This window comes from Cebus imitator, unplaced genomic scaffold (genome assembly GCF_001604975.1).
Source record: "Cebus imitator isolate Cc_AM_T3 unplaced genomic scaffold, Cebus_imitator-1.0 Scaffold103, whole genome shotgun sequence".
Classification (NCBI taxonomy): Eukaryota; Metazoa; Chordata; class Mammalia; order Primates; family Cebidae; genus Cebus; species Cebus imitator.
In genome coordinates, this window is record NW_016107418.1 from 2,926,168 (window position 1) to 2,940,201 (window position 14,034).

Consider the following 14,034-nt stretch of genomic DNA (forward strand, 5'->3'; position numbering starts at 1 on the left):
AAAATATTAACCTTTTTGGGCCTTACACCCATGCCTGAAATGAGAAGAGTAATTGTGTTTATTTATTCCAAAATATTTGTTGAGCATCTACTGTGAGCCAGCCCTAGCCCCAAGAGCAGACTTTTGGAGTTTATCTGGTTATCATTAAAAAATGATTTGTGCTTATGAAATACCATGTTGGTATCTACCACAATGTTCAATGCACATACCTCTGACCCACTTCCAGGACACTGTCCTACAGAAACACTTGCATGTGTGCACAGAGACTACACACAGATTTTCACAGTATTATTTGTAATAGCAAAAAGACTGTAGACACTCTAAATGTCAGGGACACCATTAATCAATTAAAAGGAATAGGCCGGGCATGGTGGCTCACGCCTGTAATCCCAGCACTTTGGGAGGCAGAGACCAGTAGATCACCTGAGGTCAGTAGTTCAAGACCAGCCTGGCCAACACAGTGAAACCCTGTCTCTACCAAAAATACAAAAATACCCGGGCATTGTGGTGCCCACCTATAATCCCAGCTACTCAGGAGGCTGAGGCATGAGAATGGCTTGAACCAGGACGCAGAGGCTGCAGTGAGCCGAGATCGCACCACTGCACTCCAACCTGGGTGACAGAGTGAGATTCTGTCTCAAAAAAATAAATAAATAATGCTAGTCTAAGCAGAGATTTTTAAAAAATAGAAAAATAAAATAATAAAAATAAATTAAAAAATAAAAAAAGTCTCTGATTAAAAGGGGGAAACACATTTTTAAAATAGACTATATATATGACTTCATTTAGGTAAACCATCGAAAAAAAGGACCTCTGATTGAATATATATATATATATTTATAAATGCACAGAAAAAGGTCTGAACACCAAACTATTAACAGTGGTTGCTTCTAAGAAGGCAAGTGGGTTAGAGTGGCTTTCACTTTTTATCTAGATTCTTTTACCTATATGTTTTTACTCCAACTCATATTGTTGAAATATTTTATAGCAAGATTATTTAATTTTCATATTTCTAAAAATAATTTAAAATTTTTAAATGCCTGATAAGTTAATAAGAACAAATAGGACAAACTCAATTTAGGCTTTAGGCTCTGCTCATTCTTGGACTGATAATGCTTATCTCTGAGACTGAAGTTGAAGTCAGATGCTATGGATCCTCACAACCCAAGATAACCCTGTGAACTCCAGGGAGGAGAGGGTTATATGCAGAAAACAACACATTGCAAAGATGTTTACAGAAGTAGCCATTCTGCCCTGGCAGGCCCCTTGTGCTCCTTCTCTGTGACTCTCCAAAGGGAGAAGGTGAGAAGAGGGAACATGGAGGTGTACTCCCTGCCTGGTGGGTTCTTGCCGCACCTGGTTCTGACAGAAGGGAAGCCTTTGGAAGGCACTTTCACGAGGTGCCCCACTCTGAGTCAGCGCATTGCTGAACAGAACTAGGTCCACCAAGAGGAAATGTCCAGTGACTAACCCCACCACTGTGCTGGGCCTTACTGTAATCAAAAGGATGTTGGCTCAGGAGGGTGGGAGTAATGAAAACAGTCTGGAGACTTGGCCTTTCTGCGAATGTGGGGAAGTTAGAGAAGCAACCGGCTAAGCATTGACAAACAAGGAGGGCAAGAATGCCGCCTCCGGCGGAAGGAGCCCCATTGTCCTGTCGCCCTGACTCTTCCTTGCTTCTCACACAGAGGGGGCCACAGCCAGCGAGTACAAAGCTCTGATGACTGAGCTCAAGATCTTGACCCACATTGGCCACCACCTGAACGTGGTTAACCTGCTGGGAGCCTGCACCAAGCAAGGAGGTAATGGAGAAGGGGAGGGCCCGCTCCATCTCCCCCCGGCACAGGCTGGGAGAACAGCTCTCTGCTGTACAGCTCCTCCCCAGCACTGTGCTTCCTCGCCTCCAGGAAAACGGCATCCTTAATAGCTCCAGAAGAAACAGCTTGTGCATCTACAGAAGAGTGCTCCCATAATTGCCTTCCCTGTGCAGTTAAAGATTCTGAAAAGGACTCCCTTTTAAACCTCCTTCCACAGGCTCTAGGCCAAGCGGAGGGCACTTTTCTCTTAGGATGGGTTTGAGGGAGTGTGGCCAGAGCCAAGGTAGAAGGTTGCATATTACTTAAGGCTTCACCTAAAGGAATGAACGAATCACTACTGGTAGGATCCCAGGAGGAGGTGATGTGGGGGCCCTTCCCTCCAGATCCACCATGCAGACAGACCTTACCCATGGGGGCAGGGATAGAGCTGTGCCTTATGATTAAGGGCTCCAGCATGTCGCAGACATTTCTTTCCGTATGGCAGGGTTAGGGCTTGAGAGTAGATGTGTGATCGTTGTTTGAGCCAGCAAGGTGCAAAGGAGCTGTGCACGCCGATGCTTTCCCCAGCTCTCAGCAGAGGTAGCAGGGATGAAGGATAGCTGGGGAAGACCTATCTGCTAGGGGCGGAGGTGGCCAGAAACAGTCAGAGGGACCTAGACACGGCCCCGCCTGCTTCTCTACCATCCCCGCGTAAGATTTTCTCAAGTTCTCTGTCGTGGCAATCTCATTCTGTTTGCCTCAACTCTGCATCTGTAAAACTGACCAGGGATAATGAGACAACCTACCTTAATGTGCGGCCGTCAGCTCCTCGGTGCAGCCGGGCGCCAGCATAGAAGCCCCTCCTGACAAGGGCGGCTGGACTCCAGACAGGAGCCGAGCTCGGCGTCATCCACCGCCGTAGAGGCGAGATGTGAAGCTCTGAAAGCAACTTCCCGTTCTGGAACCTAGGGGGATGAGATGCTGTCAGGGCTTCTAGCATGTCCTCATAATAAGAGAAAACCACTCCACCAGAACCAGCCCCGCCTTCTGCCAGGCACAAAAAAGAACTAGCGGATGGATGCTGCTGGGCTCCCGGCATGCCCTGGGCGGCGGCTGGAGAAGCAGCTCCGGGGTCACTCCCCTTTGGCCCGGAAGTGGTCCTGCCTAGCGGGTTGCGTGCCCAGCCCGGGCATGCAGTGGAAACGCAGGGCAGGGGAGAGGAGGCCTTCAGGGCACCACATGCGCTCCACAGTGCAGCTGGACTTCCTTCCCAACTCCCTTGCTTCCTTCAGACCGGGGTCGGGTCGGCAAACCAAGGTCAGCCTGTGAGCTTAGAATGGTTTGACCTTTTTAAATACTTGGGGAAACACATTTAAAAATATTTCATTACATGAAATTGTACGAAATTCAAATTTCTGTATTTCTGTGTTCATAGTTTTCTTGGAGCACAGTCACACTTGTTTGGTTTTTTCCAGGCTACAAAGGCAGAATTGAGTAGTAGCTTGTTGGTGTGCAAAGCCTAAGATGTTTGTTTGCTAGCTGGACCTTTACAGGAAGAGTTTGCCGACCCTGCTTTAGGTCCTATAGCAAGCTCCGAGGCAAATTGCGCAGACGCTGCTGGGGAGAGAGGGCCAGGTAGCCGCCTCTGCCCTGGGAGGGAGGAAGGAGCTGTTCAATAGTCCTGGGATTGGTGTGACAGTGACCAGAAGCCCCTCTCCTCAGAGGGTCTGGCAAAGAGGCGGGGAGCTGGCTTTTGCCTCTCCCCTCCTCAAAGGTATTTTGTCCTCCTAATCTTTTCTCTCTAATGCTTCTGCACTGTCCCCACCTCCATTTTTTTTTTTTTTTCTATTTCAGTTGTATTCTTTAAACTCCTTAGGTTAAACTGAAAAAGTCACCGTATTCATGCGCCTCTTATCGCTAAATCGCATCCCTCGGCCCCACTAATACAAAGGGGGGTTGGTTTGATGTTTCTCAGGCAGGCACGCCGAAGGCTGGCAAATGGCTGACTGGCTTGGTGTGGCTGAGCATGAGCATGTGCTGTTTTTGGCTGCAGGGCCGCTGATGGTGATTGTTGAATACTGCAAATATGGAAATCTATCCAACTACCTCAAGAGCAAACGTGACTTATTTTTTCTCAACAAGGTAAGGATTTTAAAAGTTGGAATTTTTTTAAAGATAGCAATGAGTTTTCCTTTAGGCTGTAGCAGCATAAAGCAAGAGAAACCTATATTCTGTTAATGATTAAGCTTAAAACTCAATCCCTGCTTCTTCTCCTTTTTTCGAGTTTTTTTTCCCCTTGCTAATCTGTTACACCCTAGTGTGGCTAGCACAGAGAATCATTTGATCCCTGTGTGCATATGCAGCCATAATTGGAGAGTAAATCTAGCTACCTATCTAAATATCTATAAATAATTTTCTCCCTCTCCCCATGTATGCGTTCATATGTATGTACACGCAAACATACATAAACAGGTCACTTATTTCTTTAAGGAAGATACAGATATTGATCGACTTACGACCTATGCAACTTACAACCTTTCGACTTTACAACCACAATCGCTAGCCACGACTGCTTCGCGTCTGGCAGCGCAAACGTTGCCCAGCTGGGCGTACGACAGTGCGGACCAGCTTCCGGCAGCACTACCATCTCCGTGTGCATATAGCCTACTCAACCTACGACCAAATCATGTTACGACCGGTCTGTCGGAACCAATCGTGGTCGTAAGTCGAGCACTAGCTGTACTAGCCAATATAATTGTCTCCATTTATTAAGTTAGATTTTGACTAAGGCTAAACCAACTGAGTGGCTTGTACAATCAGCAGTAGACCAATGATGGGGCCAGAGCCAGAAATCATCTTTCCTTCCTACTGCCCTTTCTCCCACTTCCTGACACCCTCACTACTCATGTCATCTCTACATATACTCTGAACCAGCCTTATCACTAAGTAAAAGCTGTGTAGTAAAAGTGACACATGGATTCAAGCCCTAAGGGCAAACAAGGTTTAAAAGAGATTATTGGGCCGGACACAGTGGCTCACACCTATAATCCCAGCACTTTGGGAGGCTGAGACAGGTGGATCACATGAGGTCAGGAGTTCTAAATCAGCCTGGCCAACATGGCAAAACTCTGTCTCTACTAAAAATACAAAAATTAGCCGACCGTGGGTGGCACGCACCTGTAATCCCAGCTATTAGGGAGGCAGAGGCAGGAGAAGCTTGAACCTGGGAGGCAGAGGTTGCAGTGAGCTGAGATCACACCACTGCACTCCAGCCTGGGTGACAGAGTGAGAACACGTCTCAAAAAAAAAAGTTGAATGGAGGGGAAATAATTTACTAAAGCTTTGCCAGTGTGACTTATGGTACCAATACTGTGTTCTTCTCTGAGCTGAAGAAGTCCAGGGGATAGTGATTCAACATTATTAACCAATAATCAGCAATGCTGGTGATGAATCCATGTAGCGTGATGGTTAAGCATTGAGACTCTGGGATCAGACTTCCTAGATTTAAATCCTGTCTCTACCTCCCATGAAACCTGGAAATGCAAATAACTCGCCTGTCTGTTTCAGTTTCCTCATTTATTAAATAAAGCTTATAATAGAATCCAGCTGATGGGATTGTTGAAAGAATAAAAATCTCTCAAACATTCAATCAATGTTAATCATCACCGTCACCACCACTGTCATCATCATCATCATCATTGACCTACTAAGATAGAAAAATTGTGTGAGTCCAACTTCGTGCCCCTGATCTACATGGTGGATAAAATGTCTGTAATCCAAGAATGATGCCCATCTTTGTAATGTGGGCAAGAATCTTCACATACAAATAAGAACCACTGGACAGCTGGTCGATTATCTCATCCCTCAAACTTTGATCTAACCAAAGACACAGATGTTCTACCAGGCAGGCAATATATGCAAGAACATCATTTTCTTCAGGTTTCAGTCAGGTCCTCTAATAATTGTAATTTTTTTTTTTTTTTTTTTTTGAGATTTGGTTTGACTCTGTTTTTTTTTTTTTTTTTTTTTTTTGCTATTATGGCTCATTGCAGTCTTAAACTCCTGTGTTCTAGTTTTTTGAGACAGAGCTTCTCTCTGTCAGCCAGGCTGGAGTACAGTGGCGCTATCTCAGCTCACTGCAACCTCCGTTCCTGGGTTCAAGTGATCCTCCTGCCTCAAAGTAGCTGGGATTACAGGAACCTGCCACCATGTCCAGCTAATTTTTGGCCAGGCTAGTGTCAAACTCCTGACCTCAGGTGATCCACCTACCTCAGCCTCGTAAAGTGCTGGGATTACTTTACGAGGTGTGAGCCATCATGCCTGACCTAATAATTAGAATTGTGAAGCTGAAATGGATCTTTGTGATCAGTTGGTTCATACTAACAGGCTGTAGATGTGCTCAGAGAGGTCAAGTGATTGGCTTAAGGACACACACCTACCATGAGGTGAAGTCAGGAGGAGAAAGAACTCGGCTCTCTTGATGACTCCTCCACTGCTTTTTCTGTCCACCACACGAAATAAAGTGAAAAAAGCAGAAGAAAAGGTGGAAAGTGGTGCCTTGGGTTGAGGGCAGTACAATTCCCCTTAGTCCTGAAATTTTGGACTGGCTTCAGGAAGAGCTAAGCCAGCAGAATACCCTAGGGACCTGGGCAGGATGGAACGTTTGGGTTTGTGCGTCCTTTGTTTTGAAGAGTTTGCTTCCTTCTCTGGCTATATTTAATGATTCACCTCCCTGTGCAACTTGGTGCAGTTTAGTGTTTTTGTGGAAAATCCATGGCTGTCTTTCATATTTGGAAGATAAAGAGAAGGTGAAGAAAAGACAGAACCAAAAGGCTAAATTGAAAATGGAATACTTCATTTTCCAGATAAATCAACTGAGATCCTTAAATATGGTTTGTAATAAATTCACTGTATTCTGTCAGAGTCCCGAGAGTTCAGTAAATTACCTTTATTTAACACAAATGGTACTGATAAGCAAAGCTGAATATACCTTTGATTGGGAGTCAGGAAGGGAGAGAGGGAGCCAGAATTTTGGCCCTCGGAGACATGCCTAGGCTGACTTCTGGATGGTGTGGGGAAGAAGCTGCCCTGGGTGAGAGTACACATGCAGAGACCTGAGTGAGCCTGTGGAACATTTTTCTCCACACTCTATTGCCAGCACTTTCTCTGATGCCTTCTGTCCCACAAAGGATCTTGTGAAAAATAAAGTTCCAGTCCCCAACTGAACAGAATCCAATATAACTGTATTGTAGAAACGCAATAACAAATAGTGAAGGTCTTGACCTGCCCTAAGGTGGGTTACCTGTGATGGCAGTGGGTATTCACTCTGAGGCCTGCCTCCCTCTGCAACACCAGAAGGTCTCTTTTCAGGGGCTGGGAACCTTGGTGCCCTCTTGGCTTTTAGACTAGGTTAGGGTTGTCCCTCCTGAAGCTCCCTCCCTCTGTGCTCTGCTTGCTCCCACTGTGCCCTCTAGTGGAGGGATCGCTCTTGCTTTGTGACATTTCTAGAAAAACCAAGGAAGGATGGGGGGTGGCCGGTGAATCCTAGCACTGCCAACACTGTGCAAGTGGATCAAGGGTCACCACTGAACCCCAGTCCCTTTCGGCTTCTGCCTCAGTATTGCTGTCTAACAGAATCGAGGCTAGGATCATGGTATGGTCATAAGGCCACTGAAAGTGCTAGGTTTTTAGAGTGTCATAGTTACTAGATGAATTACAAAAGGCAATACAAATCTTTTCTGGTTTCACATGGACACCCAAAACCAACAACTCCTTTCCTATGAGTCATAAAATATTAGCATAATAGAGATTTTCAGAAACTCAGAAAAGTAAGATGACTTGCCCAAAATTGCGTGATTAAACCAGGCACAGTGGCTCAAGCCTGTAATCCCAGCACTTTGGGAGCCTGAGGCAGGTGGATCACAAGGTCAGAGGTTCGAGACCAGCCTGACCAACATGGTGAAACCCTGACTCTACTTTAAAAATACAAAAATTAGCCAAGCATGGTGGTACACACCTGTAGTCCCAGCTACTTGGGAGGCTGAGGCAGGAGAATCGCTTGAACCTGGGAGGCAGAGGTTGCAGTGAGCCAAGAGTGCACCATTGCACTCCAGCCTGGGCAACAGAGTGAGACTGTCTCAAAAAAAAAATTGCATGATTAATGGAAGAACCAGATGAACCAGGGCTAGGATGAGCAGTCCAGGGTAGAAGACCATTTCTACCCTCATTAGGATCAAACTGTATCTTTGTTTTGAATGGAAGAGAAAAAACACCAATGTACATGTTCCCTCCTTCCCCAAGGAAACCTGAGAAACTGCCAACTATAGCCTTCTCTTATAACTCCTCCTAGAGATGACAGAGTGAAGCCCCGAGCGCACCGGGGATCCTTTCCTCTCACTGATGTCATCCTTCATGTGATGGTGTATGGTATGGTTAAGAGCATAGACATGGGTATCAACCAATCCTGGGTTCAAGCTTTGCTATTTATTAGCTGCATGTGAATTTGATTACTTCTCTGAACCTGTTTCTCCATGTATAAATAAGAACTACTTCATAAAATTGTTGGAAACATTAAACAAGAAATGTACCTAAAGCTTTTAATATACTGGCTCATACAGTGTAAGCATTCAGTAAATATCTGCCACTATTAATATTTTTTTATCTAATCTAAGATGCTATCTAGAAGCCCAGGCAAGAGCACTATAGGCTCTGCAAACCCAGAGGTAGCCAGGCTTTTGGATACCATAGGGCCTCCGTGCTGGTTCACAATCCATTTTAACAAATGAAACGCTCTCATGTCTCATCAGGTGATTGCCAGGTGAGGGACTGGTTTCCCACTCCTGTGCTGTAGCTCCTTTTCACCTGGGTCCTTTTTGATCTCTTCAAAGGATGCAGCATTACACATGGAGCCTAAGAAAGAAAAAATGGAGCCAGGCCTGGAACAAGGCAAGAAACCAAGACTAGATAGTGTCACCAGCAGTGAGAGCTTTGCGAGCTCCGGGTTTCAGGAAGATAAAAGTCTGAGTGATGTCGAGGAAGAGGAGGGTAGGTATTAATTCCTTCCTGTCCTTCAGGCTGAGATATTTTTACAACATACTGTGCATCTCTGAAATTTTTTTCTTATTTATCACTCTAATAAACATCCGTGGGAGACTCAAATGGTAATGTCCTGAGGAGATAAGATTTGAATTAAGATTATTTCCAGAGTTACTAATTTTGACAAGGAACCATACCGTTGTCTCCCCTCAGGCATTTTCATCTTAATGGATCATCCCTCTGCCCCCATCCTCAGTTAAAGTGGGCTGGAGGCCTGGAAAAATCTCTGATGTTCATGTTGAAACTCAAATACTTTTAAAAATGAACTCTGATCTACTTGGTGGTTTGTTTTATGTTTTGCTAACGTTGTTCCAATAAACTGGGATTTGATAGGATAACAAGAGCCATTACAAACAGTTACGGTTCTAATGCTTTCCAGATTCTGATGGTTTCTACAAGGAGCCCATCACTATGGAAGATCTGATTTCTTACAGTTTTCAAGTGGCCAGAGGCATGGAGTTTCTGTCTTCTAGAAAGGTCAGTCTTGCTGTTCACTGTTTTTCTTCTTTGCCTGGGCTGGACACACACCTTTGCTATAAATTTATTTTTCCTAGAATTTGCTGATACCTGTGTTCTTAAATGTAGAAAAACCACCTAAATTTGCCTCGATATGAGGAGTTTTGAAAATGAGGAGTCGTGAATGCCAGTGGATAGAACAGAACTTGGTTCTGGGGAAAACTCACAGGTTTCAGACTAGACAAATTTGGCATCAGTTCTCTACAGCACCCTCTGGCATATTTTCAAATCTGGCCCAAATCTCAGAATACATGACTTCATAGGAGAGCTTCTATTAATATAGCCATATGGGGCCCTCCCACAAAACTGCAGCTGGAGAAAGATCTCATCTTAGCAGTTCAGGATAAAAGGCTGTGGGGAAAGTTTGCCCACTGGTAAATCTCAGATCGCCAGTTTTGTTGATCAAATAGTAGCCCAGTGGATTTAGAACATTTCTTGGCCTTTGGGGCTTGGGGACCTATATTTTTAGAGAGGGTCGTCATGTTTATGGTAACTCCATGTGCACTGAGAGGTACTCCCTTCCCAACATGTGAAATGGATTCCCAAAATAAGATTAATGACACTGAGAAGGTGCAGGAAATCAGTTGGTTAGGTTAAGGAAATGCATTGATTTTGCAACTGTTTTACTATAGTGTATCCATCGGGACCTGGCAGCAAGAAACATTCTTTTATCTGAAAACAATGTGGTGAAGATTTGTGATTTTGGCCTTGCCCGGGATATTTATAAGAACCCTGATTATGTGAGAAAAGGAGATGTAAGTCAGTTTGATGTTTATTTGACTCATTTATGTCCTATCACTTTTAAACCAGAGACTGAAGGACTTGGTAAATATTTACACTTCCTCAGCAGTAGTCCCTGAAAATCATCATTTGATTTCTGTGAAGACAAGCAGTTCAGATGAGCGGCGTCCCAGAGAGCCCTGTGCAGGGCTCAGAAAGGCCACTGTCTCCTGGTTCTGGCCGGCCACCTGTCCTTTGGGCAGCGCTGCATGAGACTTGCTAACCTGAGAAGTGTTTGGTGGGGACTGGGTGAGACTTTAGCATTACCTTCCTTTGAATCCTGTGGGAATTCCTTGTACTACTGAAAGGAACAGCCTGGACCCTGTCCCTCAAACCCAGATGATTGATTCAGCAGGTGTATCTGTCTCAGGAAAGGGCGGGGAAGACTGTCAGCAGTAGCTGGCTACAGAGGAGACTGTTTACTTCCCATGGCTTTCCATGCCTAGCATCTCCCTGCTGGCTTGCACTGCTTCTCTTCCCTGCTTGTTTTCGGACATAGTGTTATTTTTCACCTTTGTAGGAGACCTCCCATGTCCCCCCTTCTCCAGCCTATATACCCTGAGGGTGTAAGCTTATGTCTGGGTGCCAATGAGTTACAGTAGTGGTTCTCAACTTAAACGAACATACATATCACCTAAAAGGCTTGTTACGCTACAGTGTGCTGGCCTCACAAGTCTTCCACTCCCTAGAATTTCTGAGTCAGTAAGCCTTGGGTGGAGCCTGAGAATTTGCATCTCTAGCAAGCTTCTAGACCAGGAGTGTCCAATCTTTTGGCTTCCCTGGGCCACATTGGAAGAAGAAGAATTATCTTGGGCCACACATAAAATACACTAACACTAACAATAGCTGATGAGCTAAAAAAAAAAATCACAAACAAATCTCATAATGTTTTAAGAAAGTTTATGAATTTGTGCTGTGCTCCATTCAGAGCTGACCAGGGCCACGTGCAGCCTGCGGGCCGGGAGTTGGTCAAACTTGTTCTAGATAGTACTGACACAGCATGTCCCAGGGCCCTACTTTGAGAGCCACTGCTCCACTATCTGTTTGTATAGAAGGAAAACGTATGACTTCACATTGATCCTTTGTAAAAATTAAAAAAAAGAGCTGGGCATGGTGGCGCGTGTCCGTAGTCCCAGCTACTCAGGAGGCTGAGGCAGGAGAATTGCCTGAACCCAGGAGGGTTGGGTTGCGGTGAGCCAAGATCGCGCCATTGCACTCCAGCCTGGATAACAAGAGGGAAAAAAATTAAAAAAAAAAAAAAAGAAAAACAAACTTTCCTTTGGGCTCTGGTCTGGAGAGATGGCATCAAACTTCATGTTAGTCCGCTCCTCCTTTCTGCTCATCTGGATCTGAGTCGGGCTTCCTGCCCCTCCCCCTTCCTATCTCCTTGTCTCTCCTTTATCCCTATACCTCCCATCAATCCCCATCATCTAAAGTGGTGAAGCCTAACTCACTGAGATTCCTGTTGTCTGGAAGAGGGGAAGATTTGTCTACTTGCTTTGAAAACCAACTGTATATTCTCTTTGAATATTGACTTCTTTCCTTCTCTTCTTTCTCATGCTTTTGTACACCCTCCCTTTTCAGTGACTTTTGAAACCTTGTCTTTTTGCACAGGAATGCTTTCAAAATCCTCCTTCTTTGGAAAAATTTTTGGAAATCACCACCAGTTTTCAGGATGTCTTCAAATTCAGATTACTCTTTTTCTTTTCCAAGCCCTGAGTATCCCAGTGGAGTGCAGGCTTTTTTTTTTTGTTGGGGAGGATTTCTCACAGAGCCATGCAGTTAAGGACATGCTGAACACATCAGAGGGGCTTACTGAACATGTACTGCCTTCATGGGACTCAGAATAGCACTCTAATTCCCTCTTTTAGCGTAACACTGCATATTATGGTGTTCTCTATGTTAGAAAACCAGAGCTGCTCTAGGAAATGATTCATGGCTGATATGTTATCTGGGAGGTGACCCCAGGGGCGCTTGGGCTGAATGTGCTTTGTGTTCATGCCCTTCTGCTCAAGTCCCCCTTGCCCTCTTCTAGACTCGACTTCCTCTGAAATGGATGGCTCCTGAATCTATCTTTGACAAAATCTACAGCACCAAGAGCGACGTGTGGTCTTACGGAGTATTGCTGTGGGAAATCTTCTCCTTAGGTAAATTTTGGAGAAGGAAGAGATTAAATAGCCCAGAAATAAATGTCTGCATCTTCTGCTGAATGTTCTTTGGCTAGACAGCCTTTAGGTTAACACCTACTATAACAAAAAACCCTTCGGGTGTCATGGGTCCATGTAGACTCTCAGATGACTAATGGCATATGCATGTCTGTCCCCTACAGTTAAATGGGTTTATACAATCATGAACAAGGTCAGATGGGTATAAAATCTGAAGTCAGGCTGGGTGTGGTGGCTCACACCTGTAATCCCAGGAGGCCAAGGTGGACTGATCACGAGGTCAGGAGATGGAGATCATCCTGGCTAACACAGTGAAACCCCGTCTCTACTAAAAATACAAAAAATTAGCCAGGCGTGGTGGCATACAACTGTAGTCCCAGCTACTTGGGAGGCTAAGGCAGGAGAATTGCTTGAACCCGGGAGGCGGAGGTTGCAGTGAGCCAAGATCTCGCCACTGCACTCCAGCCTGGGCAACAGAGCAAAACTCCGTCTCAAACAAAACAAAACAAAACAAAATCTGACGTCAGGTTTATCTTTTTCTGTACTTTGCCCAGTTCCTCAACACTCGCACCTCTAACGCCCTGACCCCTTCCCTCCCTGCATCTCCCACCACAGAATTTCTTCCCAGGAAAGGCCATAACAAGTTCAGCTGACCTAGTGGGGAAGGTGTTGTTACAAACAGGAGACCTTTCCAGTGCCTCTGATATTAACACATGATACAGCTCTGGACACTGGTTTATACAGGATGAGCAATAAAGAACACTGGGCATATTTATTCTGCTTGGAATAACATCCACTATGGGTGGCTAGAAGCACTGTTCAAAGCACACAGATGTGTGCAGAGCCCACATCTGCTCTCAGACACACAGTGATGATCTGAGGCCTCCCAAAGTCGAGTTCTAGCCAAGAGTCTTTTGGGCAGTGCCAAAAATTTGCCTTTCACAGCAAATCAAAGTCATCGAGTAACATCCCTGGTTTCCTGTAATGTGTGAAAATCATTCCCCTGCTTTCGATGACAGGCACCTGTTGCTTCCAGTCTTTGAAAGCAGCTTGGCGGCTGCAGTGGCCCTGCAATGACACAGTGCCAGCACTGCACGTCTCCCAGCTGCTTCCTACCAGCAGTAATCACTAGAAAGTGCAGACAAACAAATGCTGAGGTAGACGAGGCTCAAGGGCTAGGACAAGAGTGCATTAGAAGGCCTTGCCACCCCCAGCCCTGGCAAGAATCCCCCTAAAAGGAAAGGTTACAGGGAAATCCTGGACAGTAAAACTGGCAAAAGACAAAGCCTAAGCCCCTCTGGCACCCTTGGGTCTGCAGATTCCTCACCACTGGCAGCCTCCATCCCACCCCACTCCATTCAGCCCAGCCCTGGAGCCCAAAGCCCCCATTCCCTCAGGCCTGTCACAACTCCTAGAGCCCTGGTGCTGTAGGAAGTTTGCAAGAAAGCTAATTAAAGTTATTCCCACTCGAGTGTGAATGATTCCCATGTAGTGTATCCCAAGTCTATTGGCTTTTTAAAAAGAAGCTCAAGCCAAATGTGGTGGATGGTGTGTACCTGTAGTCCCAGCTACTTGGGAGGCTGAGGCAGGAGGAATGCTTGAGCCCAGGAGTTTGAGGCTGCAGTGAGCTAAGATCATGCCACTATACTCCAGCCTGGTGACAGAGGGAGACCCATCTCTTT

General features: G+C 45.5%; 1 protein-coding gene across 1 annotated transcript in view; it reads left to right on the forward strand.

Moving 5' to 3' along the window:
* The window catches only part of FLT1 (fms related receptor tyrosine kinase 1), a 197,116-nt gene that overhangs the window by 164,948 nt on the left and 18,134 nt on the right, over positions 1–14,034 (forward strand). The window contains exons 20-25 of the mRNA XM_017537494.2: positions 1,689–1,802; positions 3,850–3,938; positions 8,684–8,840; positions 9,271–9,368; positions 10,040–10,162; positions 12,223–12,334. Coding sequence (XP_017392983.1) covers positions 1,689–1,802; positions 3,850–3,938; positions 8,684–8,840; positions 9,271–9,368; positions 10,040–10,162; positions 12,223–12,334 — 693 coding nt within the window. The remainder of the gene's footprint in view (positions 1–1,688; positions 1,803–3,849; positions 3,939–8,683; positions 8,841–9,270; positions 9,369–10,039; positions 10,163–12,222; positions 12,335–14,034) is intronic.